General features: G+C 43.2%; 1 protein-coding gene across 1 annotated transcript; it reads left to right on the forward strand.

Moving 5' to 3' along the window:
* The first annotated feature begins 1,668 nt into the window (after positions 1-1,668).
* On the forward strand, positions 1,669-9,576 carry pdp1 (pyruvate dehydrogenase phosphatase catalytic subunit 1). The gene is made up of 2 exons (XM_070894011.1): positions 1,669-1,789; positions 4,368-9,576. Exon 2 carries the CDS (start codon positions 4,413-4,415, stop codon positions 6,036-6,038), a length of 1,626 nt encoding a protein of 541 aa, XP_070750112.1. The 5' UTR covers positions 1,669-1,789; positions 4,368-4,412; the 3' UTR covers positions 6,039-9,576.
* Positions 9,577-20,574: the final 10,998 nt, after the last annotated feature.

Raw genomic sequence — 20,574 nt, forward strand, 5'->3', positions numbered from 1 at the left:
ATGTAACACCACTTTTTAAAAAAGGAGAGAGCAAACAGGGAATTATATACCGGTTAGCCTGACATCAGTGGTGGGGAAAATGTTGGAATCAAAATAGCAGCGCATTTGGAAAGCAGTGACAGGATCGGTCCAAGTCAGCATGGATTTATGAAAGGGAAACCATGCTTCACAAATCTTCTAGAATTTTTTGAGGATGTAACTAGTAGAGTGGACAAGGGAGAACCAATGGATGTGGTGTATTTGGACTTTCAAAAGGCTTTTGACAAGGTCCCACACAAGAGATTAGTGTGTAAAATTAAAACACATGGTATTGGGGGTAATGTATTGACATGGCTAGAAAACTGGTTGGCAGTCAGGAAGCAGAGAGTCGGAATAAACGGGTCCTTTTCAGAATGGCAGGCAGTGACCAGTGGGATGCCGCAGGATTCAGTGCTGGTAGCCCAGCTATTTACAATATACATCAATGATTTAGATGAAGGAATTGAATGTAATATCTCCAAGTTTGCAGATGACACTAAGCTGGGTGGTGGTGTGAGCTGTGAGGAGGATGCTAAGAGGCTGCAGGGTACTTGGACAGATTAGGTGAGTGGGCAAATGCATGGGAGATGCAGTATAATGTGGATAAATGTGAGGTTATCCACTTTGGTGGCAAAAACAGGAAGGCAGAATATTATCTGAATGGTGACAGATTAGGAAAAGGGGAGGTGCAAAGAGACCTGGGTGTCATGGTACATCAGTCATTGAAGGTTGGCATGCAGGTACAGCAGGCAGTGAAGAAGGCAAATGGCATGTTGGCCTTCATAGCTAGGGGATTTGAGTATAGGAGCAGGGAAGTCTTACTGCAGTTGTACAGGGCATTGGTGAGGCCATATCTGGAATATTGTGCTCAGTTTTGGTCTCCTAATCTGAGGAAGGATGTTCTTGCTATTGAGGGAGTGCAGCGAAGGTTCACCAGACTGATGCCTGGGATGGCAGGACTGACATATGAAGAAAGACTGGATCAACTGGGCTTGTAACCACTGGCGTATAGAAGAATGAGAGGGGATCTCATAGAAACATATAAAATTCTGACGGGATTGGACAGGTTAGAGGCAGGAAGAATGTTCCCGTTGCTGGGGAGTTCCAGAACCAGGGGTCACAGTCTAAGAATAAGGGGTAAGCTATTTAGGACCGAGATGAGGAGAAACTTCTTCACTCAGAGAGAGGTTAACCTGTGGAATTCCCTACCGCAGAGAGTTTTTGATGCCAATTTGTTAGATATATTGAAAAGAGAGTTTAGATATGGCCCTTACGGCTAAAGAGATCAAGGGATATGGAGAGAAAGCAGGAAAGGGGCACTGAGGTGAATGATCAGCCATGATCTTATTGAATGATAGTGCAGGTTCGAAGGGCCGAATGGCCTACTCCTGCACCTATTTACTATGAAGGGTCATCAACCTGAAAGTTAACTCTGTTGCTGTCTCCACAGATGCTGCCTCACCTGCTGAGTATTTCCTGTACTTCCTGTTTTTAAGCAAACCTAATGTCGAACACGGCAAAAGTGGGCACACCTCTCACACTGGGCTCTCCGCCAATAGAAATTCGCACAACCCTGTGAACGACCGTTGTTGTGACGTCACAACCAAACCCGTCCACGCCCCCGCGGCAGCCAATCAGCGCGCGGGAGAGGCGCCGGTGTCAATGTGAAACGTTCGTCGCGTGCTGGTGGCTGTAAAACTGTTTTTACTCTCCGCCGTTGTGACCAGCGCGAGCTCGAGGCGACCGGGCCCAAGGCCGCTGTGTTGCGCGGGTTGGTATCACTTCTTTGTGAGCTGTAGCGGGTGGGAATCGGGTGATGCGGTCGTGCCGGTGACTCCGTGCGCAGTGCCCGCTGTGGATCAGCCTGTGGCGGCGCAGGCTGGGCGTTGCACCCCCGAGGCTGCCAGCAGTTCAGGACCGAGCTGCCGCGTTGTGTGCAAGGGCTAGTAGGCTGGGATTCGGATTGAACAGCGTATATTTGCTGTTCCGTAAGCCTGGGGGCCGGTCGCACACTGGAGGTGGCGTGGTCGGGAGGCAGAGGTTATCGTCGGAAGTGTGTGGAACAAATTGGCCGGAAGCGGCGCTGGAGGGCGGAGCCGGCCCTTCAGCTGGCAGCACAAGCTGAACGCAGAGCAGAGAAAGACTTGCATTTATTTTCTTTCTTAGGCAGTCGCTCGGAGTCGAGGTTGACTTGCTTCCTCACTAAAAATGAGTTCTCAGGTGACTGAGTCCCATGTAGGACCTACAGTCTCTGTCACAGGTGGGGCAGACTGTGGTTGGAGGGACGGGTGCCTGAGTTGTCGTGCGCTCCTTCCGCTGTTTGTGCTTTCTCTCCGCTTGCTTCCGCGAAGAGACTCGAGGTGTTTGGTGCCTTCCTGGATGCTTCCCCTCCACTTTGAGCGGTCTTAGGTCAGGGATTCCCAGGTATCGATGGGGATATTGCACTTTTTCAAGGAGGCCTTGAGGATGTCCTTGCTGCATTTCCTCTGCCCACTTGAGGCTAGTTTGCCGTGTCGGAGCTCCGAGTAGAGCACTTGGGGGTCTCGTATCGGGCATGCTGACGATGTGGTCTGTCCATCGGAGCTGATCAAGCATTATCAATGCTGAGGATGTTGGCCTGAGCGAGAACACTGATATTGGTGTGCTTATCCTGCCAATGGATTTGCCGGATCTTGTGGAGACAGCGTTGGTGGTACTTCTCCAGTGCTTTGATGTGCCTGCTGTATATAGTCCATGTCTCTGAAGCATATAGGAGGGAGGGTATCACTACTGCTCTGTACACCATGAGCCGGGTTTGAGGTCCTGGTCTTCAAACATTCTCTTCCTTAGCTGACCGAAGGCTGTGCTGACACACTGAAGGCGGTGTGGCTTGCATTCATATAGTGCTTTTCATTACAACCGGATATCTCAAAGCGCTTTACAGCCAATGAAGTACTTTTGAAGTGTGGTCACTGTTGTATTTAAGCTGAATATAGGAACAAAAAAACCCACAAGGGCCTGGATTTTGCAGTGGTAAAACTGCCAACATTCACCGTCATTACCCCTATGAAACTGAGTGTTGCTTCCAGTTTTAACTCTTGCGCAGATAAACGCAGAAATCCTGAAGATGCGGTTGGTCATTCCCATATAGGCTGCGCTGTGGAACTCCCCATAGCCGGCAATCAATGAAATCACTTGAGCTCTAATATTGCTGTTTTAGACCCCCCCCTAAAATGTTATAAAAGTCTTCAGCTGCCTTGGCCCTAAGCTCTAACTCCTTCCCTAAACCTCTGCCTCTCTACCTCTCCTCCTTTAAGAGTCTCCTTAAAAGCTGCTACTTTGACCAAACTTTTGGTCACCTGCCGTATTACCTTGTGTAGCTCGGTGTCAAATATTTTTTGTCTCCTAACACTCCTGTGAAGTGCCTTGGAATGTTTTACTAAGTTAAAGGTGTTATATAAATACATGTTATTGTTAACCCTTGTTCAATGAGGTGCAACTGGGTTTTTAATGGCAATCTGAATAATAACTACTACTGAACAATCATTCTGGCCATGAAAAACTAATTTTGTATTTGAAATGTCAAAAAATTCCTCGATTTACAAAAAAAATTACAAAAGTGTTCCCCTTGTCCTCGCCTTTCACCCCACCAATCTCCACATTCAATAGCTCATTTCCTGCCACCTCCAGGGTGATCCCACCACCAAACACATCTTTCCCTCCCCTTTCAGCATTCGAAGGGACCCTGATCCACTGCTCATTCACTCCCAACACCCCTCTCCCCTTTCCACGGCATCTTCCTGTGCAAGTGCAGGAAACGCAACACCTGCCCTTTTACCTCCTCCCTTCCCACTGTTCAGGGTCCCAAACACTCCTTCCAAGTGAAAGAGATTTACTTGTCCTTTAACACCTATAACTGAATACTGCTGTCTGTTTTTCTCTTTAAAAATCCACCTCATGGTGCACTCCTACAAGTATTGAGCAATAAAATGCACATTGGCTTCATTGAATATGAATATAGATTTTTAAGAATTCAATCTTTAAAAAAAAATCATCTTTCCTAAGTGATTAGTTAAATGTCTGATATAAGTGAATCAAATATTTAGCCTCAGGAAGCATAACCTTTTCCTTCAATGCGAAGCTCAATCTAGCAGCTGTTAATAGTATATTATATATTAATATCTGATTGGCTTGCAGTACTCAACCTTTCAACAAATATGAAAATGCTTTCTGGGAGTAATGGTTTTAACATACGAATCATGCAAAACTATTTTTTAATAGGTATTTTTACTTTGTTTTGCACATTTGGGTAATGTGTTAATGTGTGGTACAACAAAGAGGTAATTCATTTTTTCCATTTGTTTTGATAGGAAATGCTGGAAAAGTTGACTTTGAACACCATTTAGCCTGGTGAAATGTTGAGGCCAATACAACTTGTGTTTCCAACACTTAGAAATGGAGAGATAAGTAGGGTATATGCCACTGCTTGCCGCTATCACATCCTCCATAGTTGCCTATCTACTCAAGTCGGTCGACGTACAGCAGGCAGATCCCTGCAGAAGACTTTTCCAAGGTCGTTACTCAAATGTGGCAATTCAGAAGACTCATTCGGTCATTTTCATTTAAGGAACTACAGGACCACAGTTGCACAGTTTTACAGCCTTACTCCTCCTCAGGTTAATAGTATCCTGAAGGCAAATGAGTACAGTTTTAAGGTACCTGAATTTGATGGCAAAAATGTTAGTTCTGTTCTGGGCTTTGACACTAACCAGCTGCCATCTAATTCTCCAGTTGAAGATAGAAGGTGTGCAGCTACCTGTCTGCAGACCAGAGGCATGCTGTTGAGTGTTATAGATGGACATGCAGGGTGTGCCTGTGCACAGGCAGTCAGCGAACGACTGTATTACTATATTGCTGTTGCTTTGCTACATCAGGAAACCTTATTGGATATAGAGAATGCAGTAGAAAATGGCAGTGTTGTATTGCCACTTTTACAGTGGCACAAACATCCTAATGACTACTTCAGTAAGGAGGCTTCGAAAATGTACTTTGATAGCCTAAGAACCTACTGGCAAGAGCTAATTGACCTCCACAATGAGGAGACACCTGATACAATGGAAGCTTTGATAAATTCATTCAAAAGGCTTGATAATGATATTTCATTGGAAGCTCAAGTGGGTAATAGTAACTCCTTTCTCAATTATTGGCAGTTGCGAGTGGCATTTTCTGGCGCAACTGCTTGTGTTGCACACATAGATGGTGTAGACTTGCACATTGCAAATACTGGAGATAGCAGAGCTGTGCTTGGTGTTCAAGAAGAGGATGGAACCTGGTCTGCACTCACACTATCCAATGACCACAATGCACAGAATGAGAGTGAAGTGGAAAGGGTGAAATCTGAACACCCAAAATCTGAAGCAAAGACTGTTGTTAAACAAGACCGTCTGCTTGCCTTGCTAATGCCATTTAGAGCTTTTGGAGATGTTAAATTCAAGTGGAGCATAGATCTGCAGAAGCGGGTACTGGAGTCTGGCCCAGAGCTGTTAAATGAGAATGAATGTACAAAATTTATCCCATCGAATTATCACACTCCCCCATATCTAACAGCTGAACCTGAAGTCACTTACCATAAGCTAAGACCTCAGGACAAATTCCTTGTGTTGGCCACAGATGGTCTGTGGGAAATATTACACAGACAGGAAGTTGTGAGAATTGTTGGAGAGCATCTAACTGGTGTCCACCTTCAGCAACCTATTTCCGTTGGGGGTTACAAAGTGACTCTCGGTCAGATGCATGGTCTATTAAAGGAGAGAAGAGCTCGCATTTCGTCTGCATTTGAGGACCAAAATTCTGCAACTCATCTTATACGGCATGCAGTTGGTCACAATGAGTTTGGGGCTATTGATCATGAGCGATTGTCTAAGATGCTAAGTCTTCCTGAAGAACTGGCGCGAATGTATAGAGATGATATAACTGTTACAGTAGTGCAGTTTAATTCTCATGTTATAAATACACATTACAAGCATAATGCAGAAAACTAAAACTTAGCATTTATGTGAACATAGGTCAACAAAAGTTTGGATATAAAATAAAAACAGAACTTGCTAGAAATACTCAGCAGGTCAGGCAGCATCTGTGGAGAGAGAAACACAGTTAACATTTCAGGTCGATTTACCTTTCAGAAATCATTTCCAGAATTTTCTGCTATTTCAGATTTCCAGCATCCAGTATTTTGCTTTGGATGCAAAAATTAGAATCGTAGAATAGTATAGCATAGAAGGAGGCCATTCAGCCCATCAAGTCTGCGCCGGCTCTTTTGAAGAGCAATCCAGTTATTCCCACTCCCCCGCTCTTTCCCCATATCCCTGCAATTGTTTCTTCTTTCAAGAATTTATCCAATTCCCTTTTGAAAGCTACTATTGAATCTCTATCCACCACCCTTTCGGGCAGTGCGTTCCAAATCCTAACCACTCGTTGCATAAAATTATTTTTCCTTATGTTGCCACTGGTTCTTTTGCCAATCACATCTGTGCCCTCTCAGTATTGACCCTTCAGCCATTGGAAGTGGTTTCTCTTATTTACTTTAAATATCTTTATCTAAATCCTTCATGATTTTAAACACCTCTATCAAATCTCCTCTTGGCCTTCTCTGTTCCAAGGAGAACAATCCTTATCTAGTCTATCCACATAACTAATCTCTCATCCCTGGAATCATTCCAGTAAATCTCATCTGTACCCTCTCCAAAGCCTTCACATCCTTCCTAAAGTGTGGTGCTTCAGCTAATTAGTTAAGGAATTGTTGTATAATTGTAATTAACACATTTATTTTTAACATAACCACACTGCAGTTATGCCATTATTTTTGATTGCTTGGACTCTGGAAGACAGAGCTAAGTGGCTGGCTGTTCAAAATTAATAAGTTGGAACATCTCTGCAATACTCCAATATATCTGTTATAAAGAAACTAGGTAGGTATAAGCTTATGTGCTTATTATTAAACATTTAGTTTTGTATGCGATGGAACTAATTTAATTGAGAGTAACTGGATACAATGGAATTGAAAATGTCATGTTTATAGCCCTATTTCTGTAAATTACACTAAGTTTCAGGCAATGCGATAGTATGTTTTTGTGGAAAAGTCCTGACTCTCCTATTTGTTTTCAGAGTGATTCCATGCAATTTATAAGCACCCTACAAGTCAGATGCTTGAAACCAAGGATCCTGAATTTGAGAGATGCATGGTTTGCATTTATGGTTGATTTTTGCCATCTGATCAATAAATGAAGTCAAATCCATTTTTGATATTGAATGAGCTTCCGGCCACACATCTGCAGCATAGCTAAAACTGCCTATTTCCATCTCCATAACATTGCCCGTATCCGCCCCTGCCTCAGCTCATCTGAAACCTTCATCCATGCCTTTGTTACCTCTCGACTTGACCACTCCCAACGCACTCCTGGCTGGCCTCCCACATTCTACCCTACGTAAACTTGAGGTCATCCAAAACTCGGCAGCCCATGTCCTAACTCGCACCAAGTCCCATTCACCCATCACCCTCGTGCTCACCCTTGTTTACAAATCCCTCCATGGCTTCGTCCCTCGTTATCTATGTTTTCTCCTTCAGCCTCACAACATGCCCCCCGGGGTATCTGTGCTCCTCAAATTCTTCCCTCATGAGCATCCCTGATTATAACTGCTCAACCATTAGTGGCCATGCCTTCAGCTGCCTGGGCCCTAAGCTCTGGAACTCCCTCCCTAAACTTCTTCGCGCCTCTACTTCTCCTTTAAGACGCTCCTTAAACCCTACCTCTTTGACCTCATCTACCATAATTTCTTATATGGCTTAGTGTAATTTTTTTTTCTTAACACTCCTGTGAGGTGCCTTGGGACGTTTTATTATGTTAAAGGTGTTATATAAAGACAAGTTGTTGTTGGATCCTCGTGGTTATTGATTCTTGTTACAGATTACATTGCTATTTATACTGTAGTACGGGTGAATATACATGCCTGATAAAATGGTTTAGAGCAAGTAACAAAGTGGGCAAACTACACAACATAGATACAGTCATGAATAAGTAATTAAAAAAAAATAGATTTGTGCACCCTTTGTTAAAGGGAGATCTGTATTTAGTATATATGTATATATCTTGGTGCGTAATGCTATTTGAAACATAATTCTGATGTATTTCTTACTGGAAAGAAATTATAACGAACTGCATTGCTGGGCTGTTATATTTGCATCAGTAACATCCTAGAATAATATTGAAAGGGTATCTTGGTATGTATATGGAGTATTGTAAAGATATGCTGACAATCCAGAAAACACTACACCGCACACTGCTATGCTGATAATGCATAGAGAGGTGATTGACCATCAAAAGGTTAATAAATCGGCAGCATATTACAGTGCCTATTTAAGACATAAAACTCTATTAACCCAAAACTTTTAATAAGGTTTACATGCGTGTATATGTGTTCAACCGATGGATATGGATGAAAAAGGGCATTCATCCCATCTGAGGTAACATATTCAAAAAGAACCAAATTTCTATTTCTTCCTCCCTCCACCTTCCCCAATCATATCTGTTTCTTAAATGATTCAATATTTTTGCTTCTGCTATCCTACTTGGATGTCCATTTTACATGTTAATCACTGTGTGTGGAATAACTTCCTGAAAAAAGTCCTACATTTATTTTTTGTTTGAACCTTTGTTCTTTTATCCTGTGCCAGTTTAACGAAGAATTGTTCAAGATTTATTTTGTTCCTTTGAGTGTATTAATACTTCTGTAATGTCCCTCCTGATGCACTCCCTTTCAAGGACAAATAAATCATTGTTTCCAGTCTTTCCTCATAACTTATCACTCTATCACTGTGTATCAGTCTCAAAACTCTTCTCTGATCACCTTCAGGCCTTGAATGGCCTATTTGTGCCTTGGTGACCAACACTGGACACTACTTGAGGTGCCGTCTGATCCTAGCACTGTACAGTTTTAGCATCTCGTCCTCTGTCCTGTTTTGACTATACAGTTCAGTATTCTATTTGTCATTGTTACTGTGATTAATGCTAAAGCTGCTCAAACATATATGCACAGCACCCGGGTTTGCGCATGTGCACATCGTCCATTATCTAATTGCCCCAGTGACTGGACATGTTAAGCAGCAAGTATACTCATATTCCTAACTTCACCTTTAGTGTAACTATCATTCATATGAATATATTTTGCTGCCCATTATTTTTTCTTGTGTGCAATAGACATTTATGCATGTTGAATTTCATCTGCACTGGTCAGCCGATTGACATAATTGACTCACAGTGGAGCCATAAAAAGAGCAGTAATTGTCCCTTGTTTCTCGGAGGAAATAAAATATATTTGACATCACAGCTCTTGGTGTATCTAAAGATTTAATAGAAAATAATTGTTGGACGGTGAATGGACAAAGCCTGTTGCAAGTTATACTGACAAAGGCATTTATATTCAAATGGTTACTGACTGTTATATACTCTGTGCTGTTGATCATTGTATCTGCTTTGGTGACAACTATTTATTGCATTTTTAATAAATAGACGTTAAAGATTATGGATTATTAACTATTACAAGTTTGATTTTATTATTTAAAATGTTCAAAGGGGTATTTAAATTATTGGAGTTGCTCCGAGCCATGTCTTGTGTGCTGTTAGTTTTGGCACCACTAGTAAAAGACCAAATACAAAATTATGGGCTGGATTTTGAGGTTAATAAGTGGTGAGGCTAACAATGCTTACCGTTATTAATGTGTAAATCGGACAGCAATTTCCAGCGACCGCACATGCGCAGTTAAATTCGTAAATCAGGAAGTTGCTGTCAGAGATGCCCTGCTCTTCCAAAAGCTATGCGATAATGTTATCTCGCGGAGAGACTCGCCATTGAAATATATGAAACCACATGAAGTTGCTGTACTTACCTGATATACACACTAAATTTGACAAGAGTTTGGGCTTTCCCCTAAAAGTACCCTTTTAACGGTATGGTAAGCCTTAATTACTGCCAAACAATCTCTGGCATTGAAAATTAACTTTTAGAAGTGCGGAATCTCATTCCTTCAGATTTTAATTGTTGGAGATTTTCAAAATATTGGCCTGAAAATTGTGGTCGGAGGCTTCCTGCAGGCGGATGCCTCTGACCGAAATGTTTTTAACCAAAATACCTTGTGCTCCAAGACCTAGCTGCGCAGTCCAGCATACGGGTCCAGGAGCGTATGCGTATCCTGGGTTAACCTGGGTCTGGACCACCAATCATAATGTAGCATTCTCATTCATAGTAATGGGAGCTCGGAGCGCCGATTATTATCAATGAAAATACTCCTAAAATCAAATGAAACACCAACCCATCCTAAAGCATTAAAACACAGCAGACATCTTTGCTTCCACATGGTCATGCTAACTATAATTACTGGTCACTGGTGGGCGTAGTCTATAGGCCCCCTAACAGTAGAAACTCTGTTGGTCAGAGCATAAACCAGGAATTAGTGGGGATTTGTAAAAAGGGAAAGCAATAATCATGGGTGATTTTAACCTCCATATTGATTGGACAAATCAAATTGGTCAGGGTAGCCTTAAGGAAGAGTTCATAGAGTGCATAAGGGACGGGTTCCTTGAGCACTATGTAACGGAACCAACCAGGGGGCAGGCTATCTTAGATCTGGTCCTGTGTAATGAGACAGGATTAATAAACAATCTCCTAGTAAAGGATCCCCTTGGAATGAGTGATCATAGCATGATTGAAGTTCAAATTCAGATAGAGGGTGAGAAAGTTGGATCTCTAACCTGCGTACTAAGCTTAAATAAAGGAGACTATGAAGGTATGAGGGCAGAGTTGGCTGAAGTGGACTGGGAAAATAAATTAAAGTGTAGGACGGTTGATGAACAGTGGTGTACATTTAAGGAAATACTTTACAACTCTCAAGAAAAATATATTCCAGTGAGGAGGAAAGAGTGTAAGAGAAAAGATAGCCATCCGTGGCTAACTAAAGAAATAAAGGATGATATCCAATTTGAAACAAGGGCATATCATTTTTTTTAGTCATTCTTTGCTGGCTTTTAAAAGCTTCCCAATCTTCTGTCCTCCCACTAGTTTTGGCCACTTTTATGAAAGGGAAGATAGACTATGCAAGTAAAGTAGCACAAAATATAAAAACAAATAGCAAGAGTTTCTACAGGTATATAAAAAGGAAAAGAGCAGCTACAGTAAATATTGGTCCCTTAGAGGACGAGACCAGGGAATTAGTAATGGGAAACATGGCAGCAACTCTAAACAAATATTTTTTTATCAGTTTTTACGGTAGAGGACACTAACAATATTCCAACAAGTGGATAGTCAAGGGGCTATGGGGTGAGGTGGGGGGGGAGGAATTTAAATCACTAAGGAGGTGGTACTCAGTAAGATAATGGGACTAAAGGCAGATAAATCCCCTGGCGTACATCCGAGGGTCTTGAGAAGTAGCGGCAGGGATTGTGGATGCATTGGTTGTAATTTACCAGAATTCCCTGGATTCTGGGGAGATCCCAGCAGATTGGAAAAATGCAAATGTAACGCCCCTATTTAAAAAAAGGAGGCAGACAAAAAGCAGGAAACTATAGACCAGTTAGCCTAACATCTGTGGTTGGGAAAATGTTGGAGTCCATTATTAAAGAAGTAGTAGCAGGACATTTGGAAAAGCAAAATTCAGTCAAGCAGAGTCAGCATGGATTTATAAAGGGGAAGTCATGTTTGACAAATTTTCTGGAATTCTTTGAGGATGTAACGAACAGGGTGGATAAAGGGAAATCAGTGGATGTGGTGTATTTGGACTTCCAGAAGGCATTTGACAAGGTTCCACGTAAAAGGTTATTGCACAAGATAAAAGTTCATGGGGTTGGGGGTAATCTATTAGCATGGATAGAGGATTGGCTAACAGAAAAAAAGAGTCGGGATAAATGGTTCATTCTCGGGTTGGCAATCAGTAACTAGTGGGGTGCTGCAGGGATCAGTGCTGGGACCCCAACTATTTACAATCTATACGACTTGGATGAAGGGACTGAATGTTATGTAGCCAAGTTTGCTGACGATACAAAGATGGGAGGAAAAGCAATGTGTGAGAAGGACACAAAATCTGCAAAAGGACATAGGCTAAGTGAGTGGGCAAAAATTTGGCAGATGGAATATAATGTTGAAAGTGTGAGGTCATGCACTTTGGCAGAAAAAAAAATCAAAGAGCAAGTTATTATTTAAATGGAGAAAGATTGCAAAGTGCTGCAGTACAGTGGGACCTGGGGGTACTAATGCATGAAACACAAAAGGTTGGTATGCAGGTACAGCAAGTGATCAGGAAGGCCAATGGAATCTTGGCTTTTATTGCAAAGGGGATGGAATATAAAAGCAGGGAAGCCTTGCCACAGTTATACAGAGTATTGGTGAGGCCACACCTGGAATATTGCATACGGTTTTGGTTTCCATATTTACAAAATGATACACTTGCTCTGGAGGCAGTTCAGAGAAGGTTCACTAGGTTGATTCCAGAGATGAGGGTGTTGATTTATGAGGAAAGGTTGAGTAGGTTGGGCCTCTACTCATTGGAATTCAGAAGAATGAGAGGTGATCTTATCAAAACATAAGATTATGAGGGGGCTTGACAAGGTGGATGCAGAGAGGATGTTTCCACAGATGGGGGAGACTAGAACTAGAAGGCTTAATCTTAGAATAAGGGGCTGCCCATTTAAAATTGAGATGAGAATTTTCTTCTGAGGGTTGTAAATCTGGAATTTGCTGCCTCAGCGAGCTGTGGAAGATGAGACATTGAATACATTTAAGAGAGAAATAGACAGTTTCTTAAACGATAAGGGGTTATAAGGAGCGAGCAGGGAAGTGGACCTGAGTCCATGAACGTATTAAATAGAGGAGCAGGTGCGAGGGGCCATATGGCCTACTCCTATTTCTTATGTTCTTATAATTAGTGCAAAATAAGTGAATGTTTTCCTGTATGATTATCATCGCCATGAATAACAGAGCCCAACATAAGTGTACATTCTCCTTCAATACAACAAATTTGTACAGAAGTGAACTGGAACCAACCCCATTTTTCTTTCCTGACTCTGCTTCCCCTGGTACCTAACCATGCCTTTCTCCAATTCTTGGGCTGGGTTCTGCAACCTGAGGACCAGTATTGGAAGAGGTGGTTGGCTGCACCTATGTTACAAAAGACTAATGGGCCCTCATAGAAACTTGTTGCTGGGAGGGAGCTGCTGCAAGTTGCATTGTGGACAACCAACTGCTGCATCCTATGTGTCACTGGTTTGGTATAAAAGGAGCGGCGACCATGGGCAGCGTTGCAGCATACCACTGCAAGGTACGGCGCGAGCTGGTGCAGGAGGGCGACTGCAGCGAAGAGGGACGTTATCAAGGTGCAGGTTGCTGACTGGAGCGTGGACAGGTACAGCAGGAGCGACAAGGTCGGGACGAAGGAGATTGTAGAGGGACATGATCGGGGCCCAGAAGAGGCAAGGACCTAGGGGCAGCAAGGGTCAGCCCACACTGCGATATGTGTGCGCACTAGGCCTATGTAGCACAGCAAGTCTCCAGTCGTCTTGGTTAATCCTTGCCATTGGACCAAGACCTGGCTCTGTCAAGTCCGTGTGGTGGCTGGTGTGCAACGGCCACCACATGTTAAAAAAAATCCACGCACAGGCATTTCCACCCTACACTATGTAGTTCAGGACCTGGAATATTAGGTCCCTCATTGAGAAACCTGTGAACTCATCCTTTTTTGGCATGGAAGCAAGTCATCCTTGTTTCGAGGGACTACCTATGATGACTCTGTGGAGGAAGTTTGGAGCCCTGAGGAACGACAATCTCAGAAGTCTATTCACACTGTTGTCATTCCACTGGACCCTGGATCTGTACCCCACTGATCAGTGGGCTAGCTGATTGAGGATCTGATAGCCCCCATTCAAAGTGTTGAGGCAGCAGTATATATCCTGGTTGCCAGTACACAGGGTGCTGTGTATTCTCCCCTCTATTGTCATATAATCATTATGGCACAGGAGGCCATTTAGCCCATCGAGTTCCTGCTGGTTCTCTGTAGAGCAATCCAGTCAGTCCCATTCCCCCGCTCTATCTCCATAGCCCTGCACATTTATTTCCCTCAAGTACTGATCCAATTTCCTTTGAAATCATTGATCGTCTCCGCTTCCACCACCCTCTTAGGCAGCGAAATCCAAGTCATTACCACTCACTGCGTTTAAAAAAAAAAAAGTTCTTCTTTACATCTCCCCTGTATCTCTTGGCCAAAACCTTAAATCTGTGTTCCCTAGTCCTTGTACCATCAGCTAATGGGAACAGCCTTTTCGGTCTACCTTATCCAAACCCATCATAATCTTGTGCACCTCTATCAAATCTCCCCTCAACCTCCTTTGCTCCAAGGAGAACACTCCCAGCTTCTTCAACCTAACCTTGTAACTAAAACCCCTCATCCCTGGAACCATTCTGGTAAATCTCTTCTGCACCCTCTCAAGGACCTTCACATCCTTCCTAATGTGTGGTGACCAGAACTGGATGCAATACTCTAGTTGTGGCCTGACCAGAGCTTTATAAAGGTTTGGCATAACTTCCCTGCTTTTTGTACTCGATACCTCTTTATGAAGCCTAAGATTCCATATGCATTGCTAGCTACTCTCAATATGTCCTGCCACCTTTAAAGATCTATGCACATGAACCACCAGGTCTCTCTGTCCCTGCACACTCTTGAGAATTGTGCAATTAAGTCTATATTGCCTCTCCCTATCACTTCTGCCAAAATGCATCACCTCACACTTCTCTGCATTAAATTCCAACAGCTGCTTGTCTGTCCATTCTGCTAGCCTATCTGTCATAAGAACATAAGAAATAGGGGCCCCTCGAGCCTGCTCCACTATTTTATACGATCTTGGCTGATCCGATCATAGACTCTGGTCCATTTTCCTGTCCGCTCCCCATAACCCCTTATTCCCTTATCAGTTAAGAAACTGTCTATCTCTGTCTTAAATTTATTCAATGTCCCAGCTTCCACAGCTCTCTGAGGCAGTGAATTCCACAGATTTACAACCCTCTGAGAAAATAAGTTTCTTCTCGTCTCAGTTTTAAATGGGTGGCTCCTTATTCTACGATTATGCCCCCTAGTTCTAGTCTTCCCCCATCAGTGGAAACATTTTCTCTGCATCCACCTTGTCAAGCCCCCTCATAATCTTATACGTTTCGATAAGATCACCTCTCTTCTGAATTCCTATGTAGAGACCCAACCTACTCAACCTTTCCTCATAGGTCAACCCCCTCATCTCTGGAATCAACCTAGTGAACATTCTCTGAACTGCCTCCAAAGCAAGTATATCCTTTCATAAATATGGAAAACAAAACTGCACGCAGTATTTCAGGTGTGGCCTCACCAATACCCTGTATAACTGCAGCAAGACTTCCCTGCTTTTATACTCCATCCCCTTTGCAATAAAGGCCAAGATACCATTGGCCTTCCTGATCACTTGCTGTACCTGCATACTATCCTTTTGTGTTTCATGCACAAGTATCCCCAGGTCCCGCTGCACTGCAGCACTTTGCAATCTTTCTCCATTTAAATAATAACTTGCTCTTTGATTTTTTTCTGCCAAAGTGCATGACCTCACATTTTCCAACATTATACTCCATCTGCCAAATTTTTGCCCACTCACTTAGCCTGTCTGTTCTTTTGTAGATTTTCTGTGTCCTCACACATTGCTTTTCCTCCCTTCTTTGTATCATCAGCAAACTTGGCTACGTTACACTCGGTCCCTTCTTCCAAGGCATGGATTTATGAAAGGGAAATCATGCTTGACAAATCTTCTAGGATTTTTTGAGAATGTAACGAGTAGAGTGGACAAGGGACAACCAGTGGATGTGGTACATTTGGACTTTCAAAAGGCTTTTGAAAAGGTCCTACACAAGAGATTGTTGTGCAAAATTAAAGTACATGCTTATTGGGGTATTGATGTGGATAGAGAACTGGTTGGCAGACAGGAAGCAGAGTCAGGATAAACAGGTGCTTTTCAGAATGGCAGGCAGTGACTAGTGGGGTGCCGCAGGCCTCAGTGGTGGAACCCCAGCTATTTACAATATACATCAATGATTTAGATGAAGGAATTGAGAGTAATATTTCCAAGTTTGCAGATGACACCAAGCTAGGTAGCGGTGTGAGCTGTGAGGAAGATGCTAAGACACTGCAGGGTGACTTGGACAGGTTAGGTGAGTGGGCAAATGCATGGCAGATGCAGTATAATGTGGATAAATGCGAGGTTATCCACTTTGGTGGCAAAAACACGAAGGCAGAATATTATCTGAATGGCGGCAGATTAGGAAAAGGTGAGGTGCAATGAGACCTGGATGTCATGGTTCATCAGTCATTGAAGGTTGGTATGCAGGTGCAGCAGGCGGTGAAGAAGGCAAATGGCATGTTGGCCTTCATAGCTAGGGGATTTGAGTATAGCAGCAGGGAGGTCTTGCTGCAGCTGTACAGGGCCTTGGTGAGGCCTCACCTGGAATATTGTGTTCAGTTTTTGGTCTCCGAATCTGAGGAAGGATGTTCTTGCTATTGAGGGAGTGCAGCAAAGGTTCACCAGACTGATTCCCGGGATGGCAGGACTGACATATGAGGAGAGAGTGGATTGACTGGGCCCGTATTCACTGGAGTTTCGAAGAATGAGAAGGGATTTCATAGAAACATAAAATTCTGACAGGACTGGACAGGTTAGATGCAGGAAGAATGATCTTGATGTTGGGGGAGTCCAGAACGAGGGGTCACAGTCTAAGGATAAGGGGTAAGCCATTTTAGGACCAAGATGAGGAGAAACTTCTTCACTGAGTTGTTAACCTATGGAATTCCCTTCCGCAGAGAGTTGTTGATGCCAGATCATTAGATATATTCAAGAGGGAGTTGGATATGACCCTTGCAGCTAAAGGGATCAAGGTATGGAGAGAAAGCAGGAAAGGGGTACCAAGGTAAATGATCAGCCATGATCTTATTGAATGTTTCAGGCTCGAAGGGCCGAATGGCCGACTCCTGCAGCTATTTTCTATGTTCCTATGTTAATATAGATTGTAAATAGTTGGGGTCCCAGCACTGATCCCTGCGACACCCCACTACTTACTGATTGGTTTATTCTCGGGTTGGCATTTATCCCGACTCTCTGTTTTCTGTTTGTTAGCCAAACCTCTATCCATGCTAATATATTACCCCCGACCCTGTGAACTTTTATCTTGTGCAGTAACCTTTTTTATGAGGCACCTTGTCAAATGCCTTCTGGAATTCCAAATACACCACATCCACTGGTTTCCCTTTTATCCACTCTGTTCATTTACATCCTCAAAGAATTCCAGCAAATTTGTCAAACAGGACTTCCCCTTCATAAATCCATGCTGACTCTGCCTGACCGAATTATGCTTTTCGAAATGTCCTACTTTAATAATGGACTCCAACATTTTCCCAACCACAGATGTTAGGCAAACTGGTCTATAGTTTCCTGCTTTTTGTCGGCCTCCTTTTTTAAATAGGGGTGTTACATTTGCAGTTTTCCAATCTGCTGGGACCTCCCCAGAATCCAGGGAATTTTGGTAAATTACAACCAGTGCATCCACTATCCCTGCTGCTACTTCTCTTAAGACTCTAGGATGCAAGCCATCAGGTCCAGGGGATTTATCTACTTTTAGTCCTATTGTCTTACTGAGTGCCACCTCCTTAGTCATTGTGATTGTGTTAAGTTGCTCCCCCTGCACCAATAGCCCCTTGACTGTTGGGATATTGTTAGTGTACTCTACTGTAAAGACTGATTCAAAATATTTGTTCAGCGTTTCTGCCATCTCCATGTTCCCCATTACTAATTCCCCGGTCTCGTCCTCCTGTTGCAGTTGATTGGTATCATCCTCACTATTTGCCACAGCTCTGTTTGGTATCATTGGTAAATTTGGAAATTTTACTCTATTCCAATAACCGTCATTAAATATGTGTATATATTACATATAAATAAATAAAGCAAGCAACAGTGGTCCTAGCATGGAACTTTAGGGAACACCACTGTTTACCATCCTCCAGTCTGAAAAACAAATGAGTCACTCATTTCTGTCCTTAAGCCAATTTCTTATCCAAGCTGACACTGACCCTCCGATTCCATGAGCGTCAATTTTGATAATCAGCCTTTTAAGTGGTACTTTGTCAAATGCTTTCTTAAAATCCATATAGACAACAGCCACTGCATTCCCTTCATCAACCTTCTTACTTTATCAAAAAATTAAATTAGAAACATAGAAATCTACAGCGCAGAAGGAGGCCATTTCGGTCCATCGTATTCGCGCCGGCTGACAAAGAGCCACACAGCCTTCGGTCAGCAGCCCTAATGGTTACATATAAACCTATGAACAATGGCAGAAAGGTAAAGAGCATCCGGCGCAACCAGTCCACCCCACAAAACTGCGATACCCCATGCATTGCAACATTTTATACTCCACCCCAACCAGAGCCATGTGATCTCCTGGGAGAGGCAAAAAAACATAAAAACCCAAGCCAATTGGGGAAAAAAAAATCTGGGAAAATTCCTCTCTGACCCATCCAGGCAATTGAAACTAGTCCTGGAGATCACTCTGACCATACTCGATTCCCCGAAGTACTTGCCATCGTACACGAGGTTATCCAGTATAATCCCACTTACCAGCTCCAGGTCCGTAACCCTGCAGGTTACGACACTTCAAGTGCCCATCCAAGCACCTTTTAAATGTGGTGAGGGTTTCTGCCTCTACCATCCTTCCAGGCAGTGAGTTCCAGATCCCCACAACTCTGTGTGAATAAGCTTCCCTTCAAATCACCTCTAAATCTTCCACCAACCACTTTAAAACTATGCACCCTCATAATTGACCGCTCCACCAAGGCAAATAGGCCCTTGCTATTCACTATATCACGGCCCCACAAAATTTTATAAACCTCAATTAGGTCTCCTCCTCAACCTCCTCTGTTCCAAGGAGAGCAAACCCAGCCTATCCAATCCGTCCTCATAGCTAAGATTCTCCATTCCAGGCAGCATCCTCGTAAATCTCTGCACCCTCCAGTGCAATCATGTCCTTCCTATAATACGGCGACCAGAGCTGCACGCAGTATTCCAGCTGTGGCCGAACCAGAGTATTATACAATTTAAGCATAACCTCCCTGCTCTTGTATTTTGTGCCTCGGCCAATAAAGGCAAGCATTCCGTATGCCTTCGTAACCACCTTATCCACTTGGCCTGCTACTTTCAGGGATCTGTTGACAAGCACTCCAAGGTCCCTTTGTTCATCTACACTTCGAAATGACCTACCATTTAATGTGTACACAAAAAAGCAGAAACATAGAAAATAGATGCAGGAGTAGGCCATTTGGCCCTTCAAACCTGCACCACCATTCAGTATGATCATGGCTGATCATGCAACTTTAGTACCCCATTCTTGCTGTTTCTCCATACCCCTTGATCCCTTTAGCCATAAGGGTCACATCTAACTCCATTTTCAATATTTCTAACAAACTGGCCTCAACAACTTTTTCTGGTAGAGAATTCCACAGGTTCACAATTCTGAGTGAAGAAGTTTTTTCTCATCTCAGTCCTAAATGGCTTACCCCTTATCCTTAGACTGTGACCCCTGGTTCTGGACTTCCCCAACATCGGGAACATTCTTCCTGCATCTAACCTGTCTAATCCCGTCAGAATTTGATATGTTTCTCTCAGATCCCCTCTCATTCTTCTAAATTCCAGTGAATATAAGCCTAGTCGACCCAGTCTTTCTTCATATGTCAGTCCTGCCATCCCAGGAATCAGTCTGGTGAACCTTCGCTGCACTCCCTCAATAGCAAGAATGTCCTTCCTCGGATTAGGAGACCAAAACTGTACACAATATTCAAGGTGTGGCCTCACCAAGGCCCTGTACAACTTCAGTAAGACCTCCCTGCTCCTATACTCAAATCCCCTAGCTATGAAGGCCAACATACCATTTGCCGCCTTCACCGCCTGCTGAACCTGCATGCCAACTTTCAATGACTGATGAACCATGACACCCAGGTCTCGTTGCACCTCCCCTTTTCCTAATCTGTCACAATTCAGATAATATTCTGCCTGCCTGTTTTTGTCACCAAAGTGGATAACCTCATTTATCTACATTATACTGCATCTGCCATGCATTTTCCCACTCAGCTAACCTATCCAAGTCACTCTGCAACCTCTTCGCATCCTCCTCACAGCTCACACTGTCACCCAGCTTAGTGTATTCTGCAAACTTGGAGATATTACATTCAATTCCTTCATCTAAATCAATAACGTAGATTGTAAATAGCTGGGGTCGCAGCACTGAACCTTGCAGTACCCCACTAGTCTCTGCCTGCCATTCTGAAAAGGACACATTTATTCCTACTCTTTGCTTCCTGTCTGCCAACCAGTTCTCTATCCACGTCAATACATTACCCCCAATACCATGTGCTTCAATTTTGCATACTGATCTCTTGTGGGACCTTGTCAAAAGCCCTTTGAAAGTCCAAATACACCATAT

This window comes from Pristiophorus japonicus, chromosome 1 (genome assembly GCF_044704955.1).
Source record: "Pristiophorus japonicus isolate sPriJap1 chromosome 1, sPriJap1.hap1, whole genome shotgun sequence".
Taxonomy (NCBI): Eukaryota; Metazoa; Chordata; class Chondrichthyes; family Pristiophoridae; genus Pristiophorus; species Pristiophorus japonicus.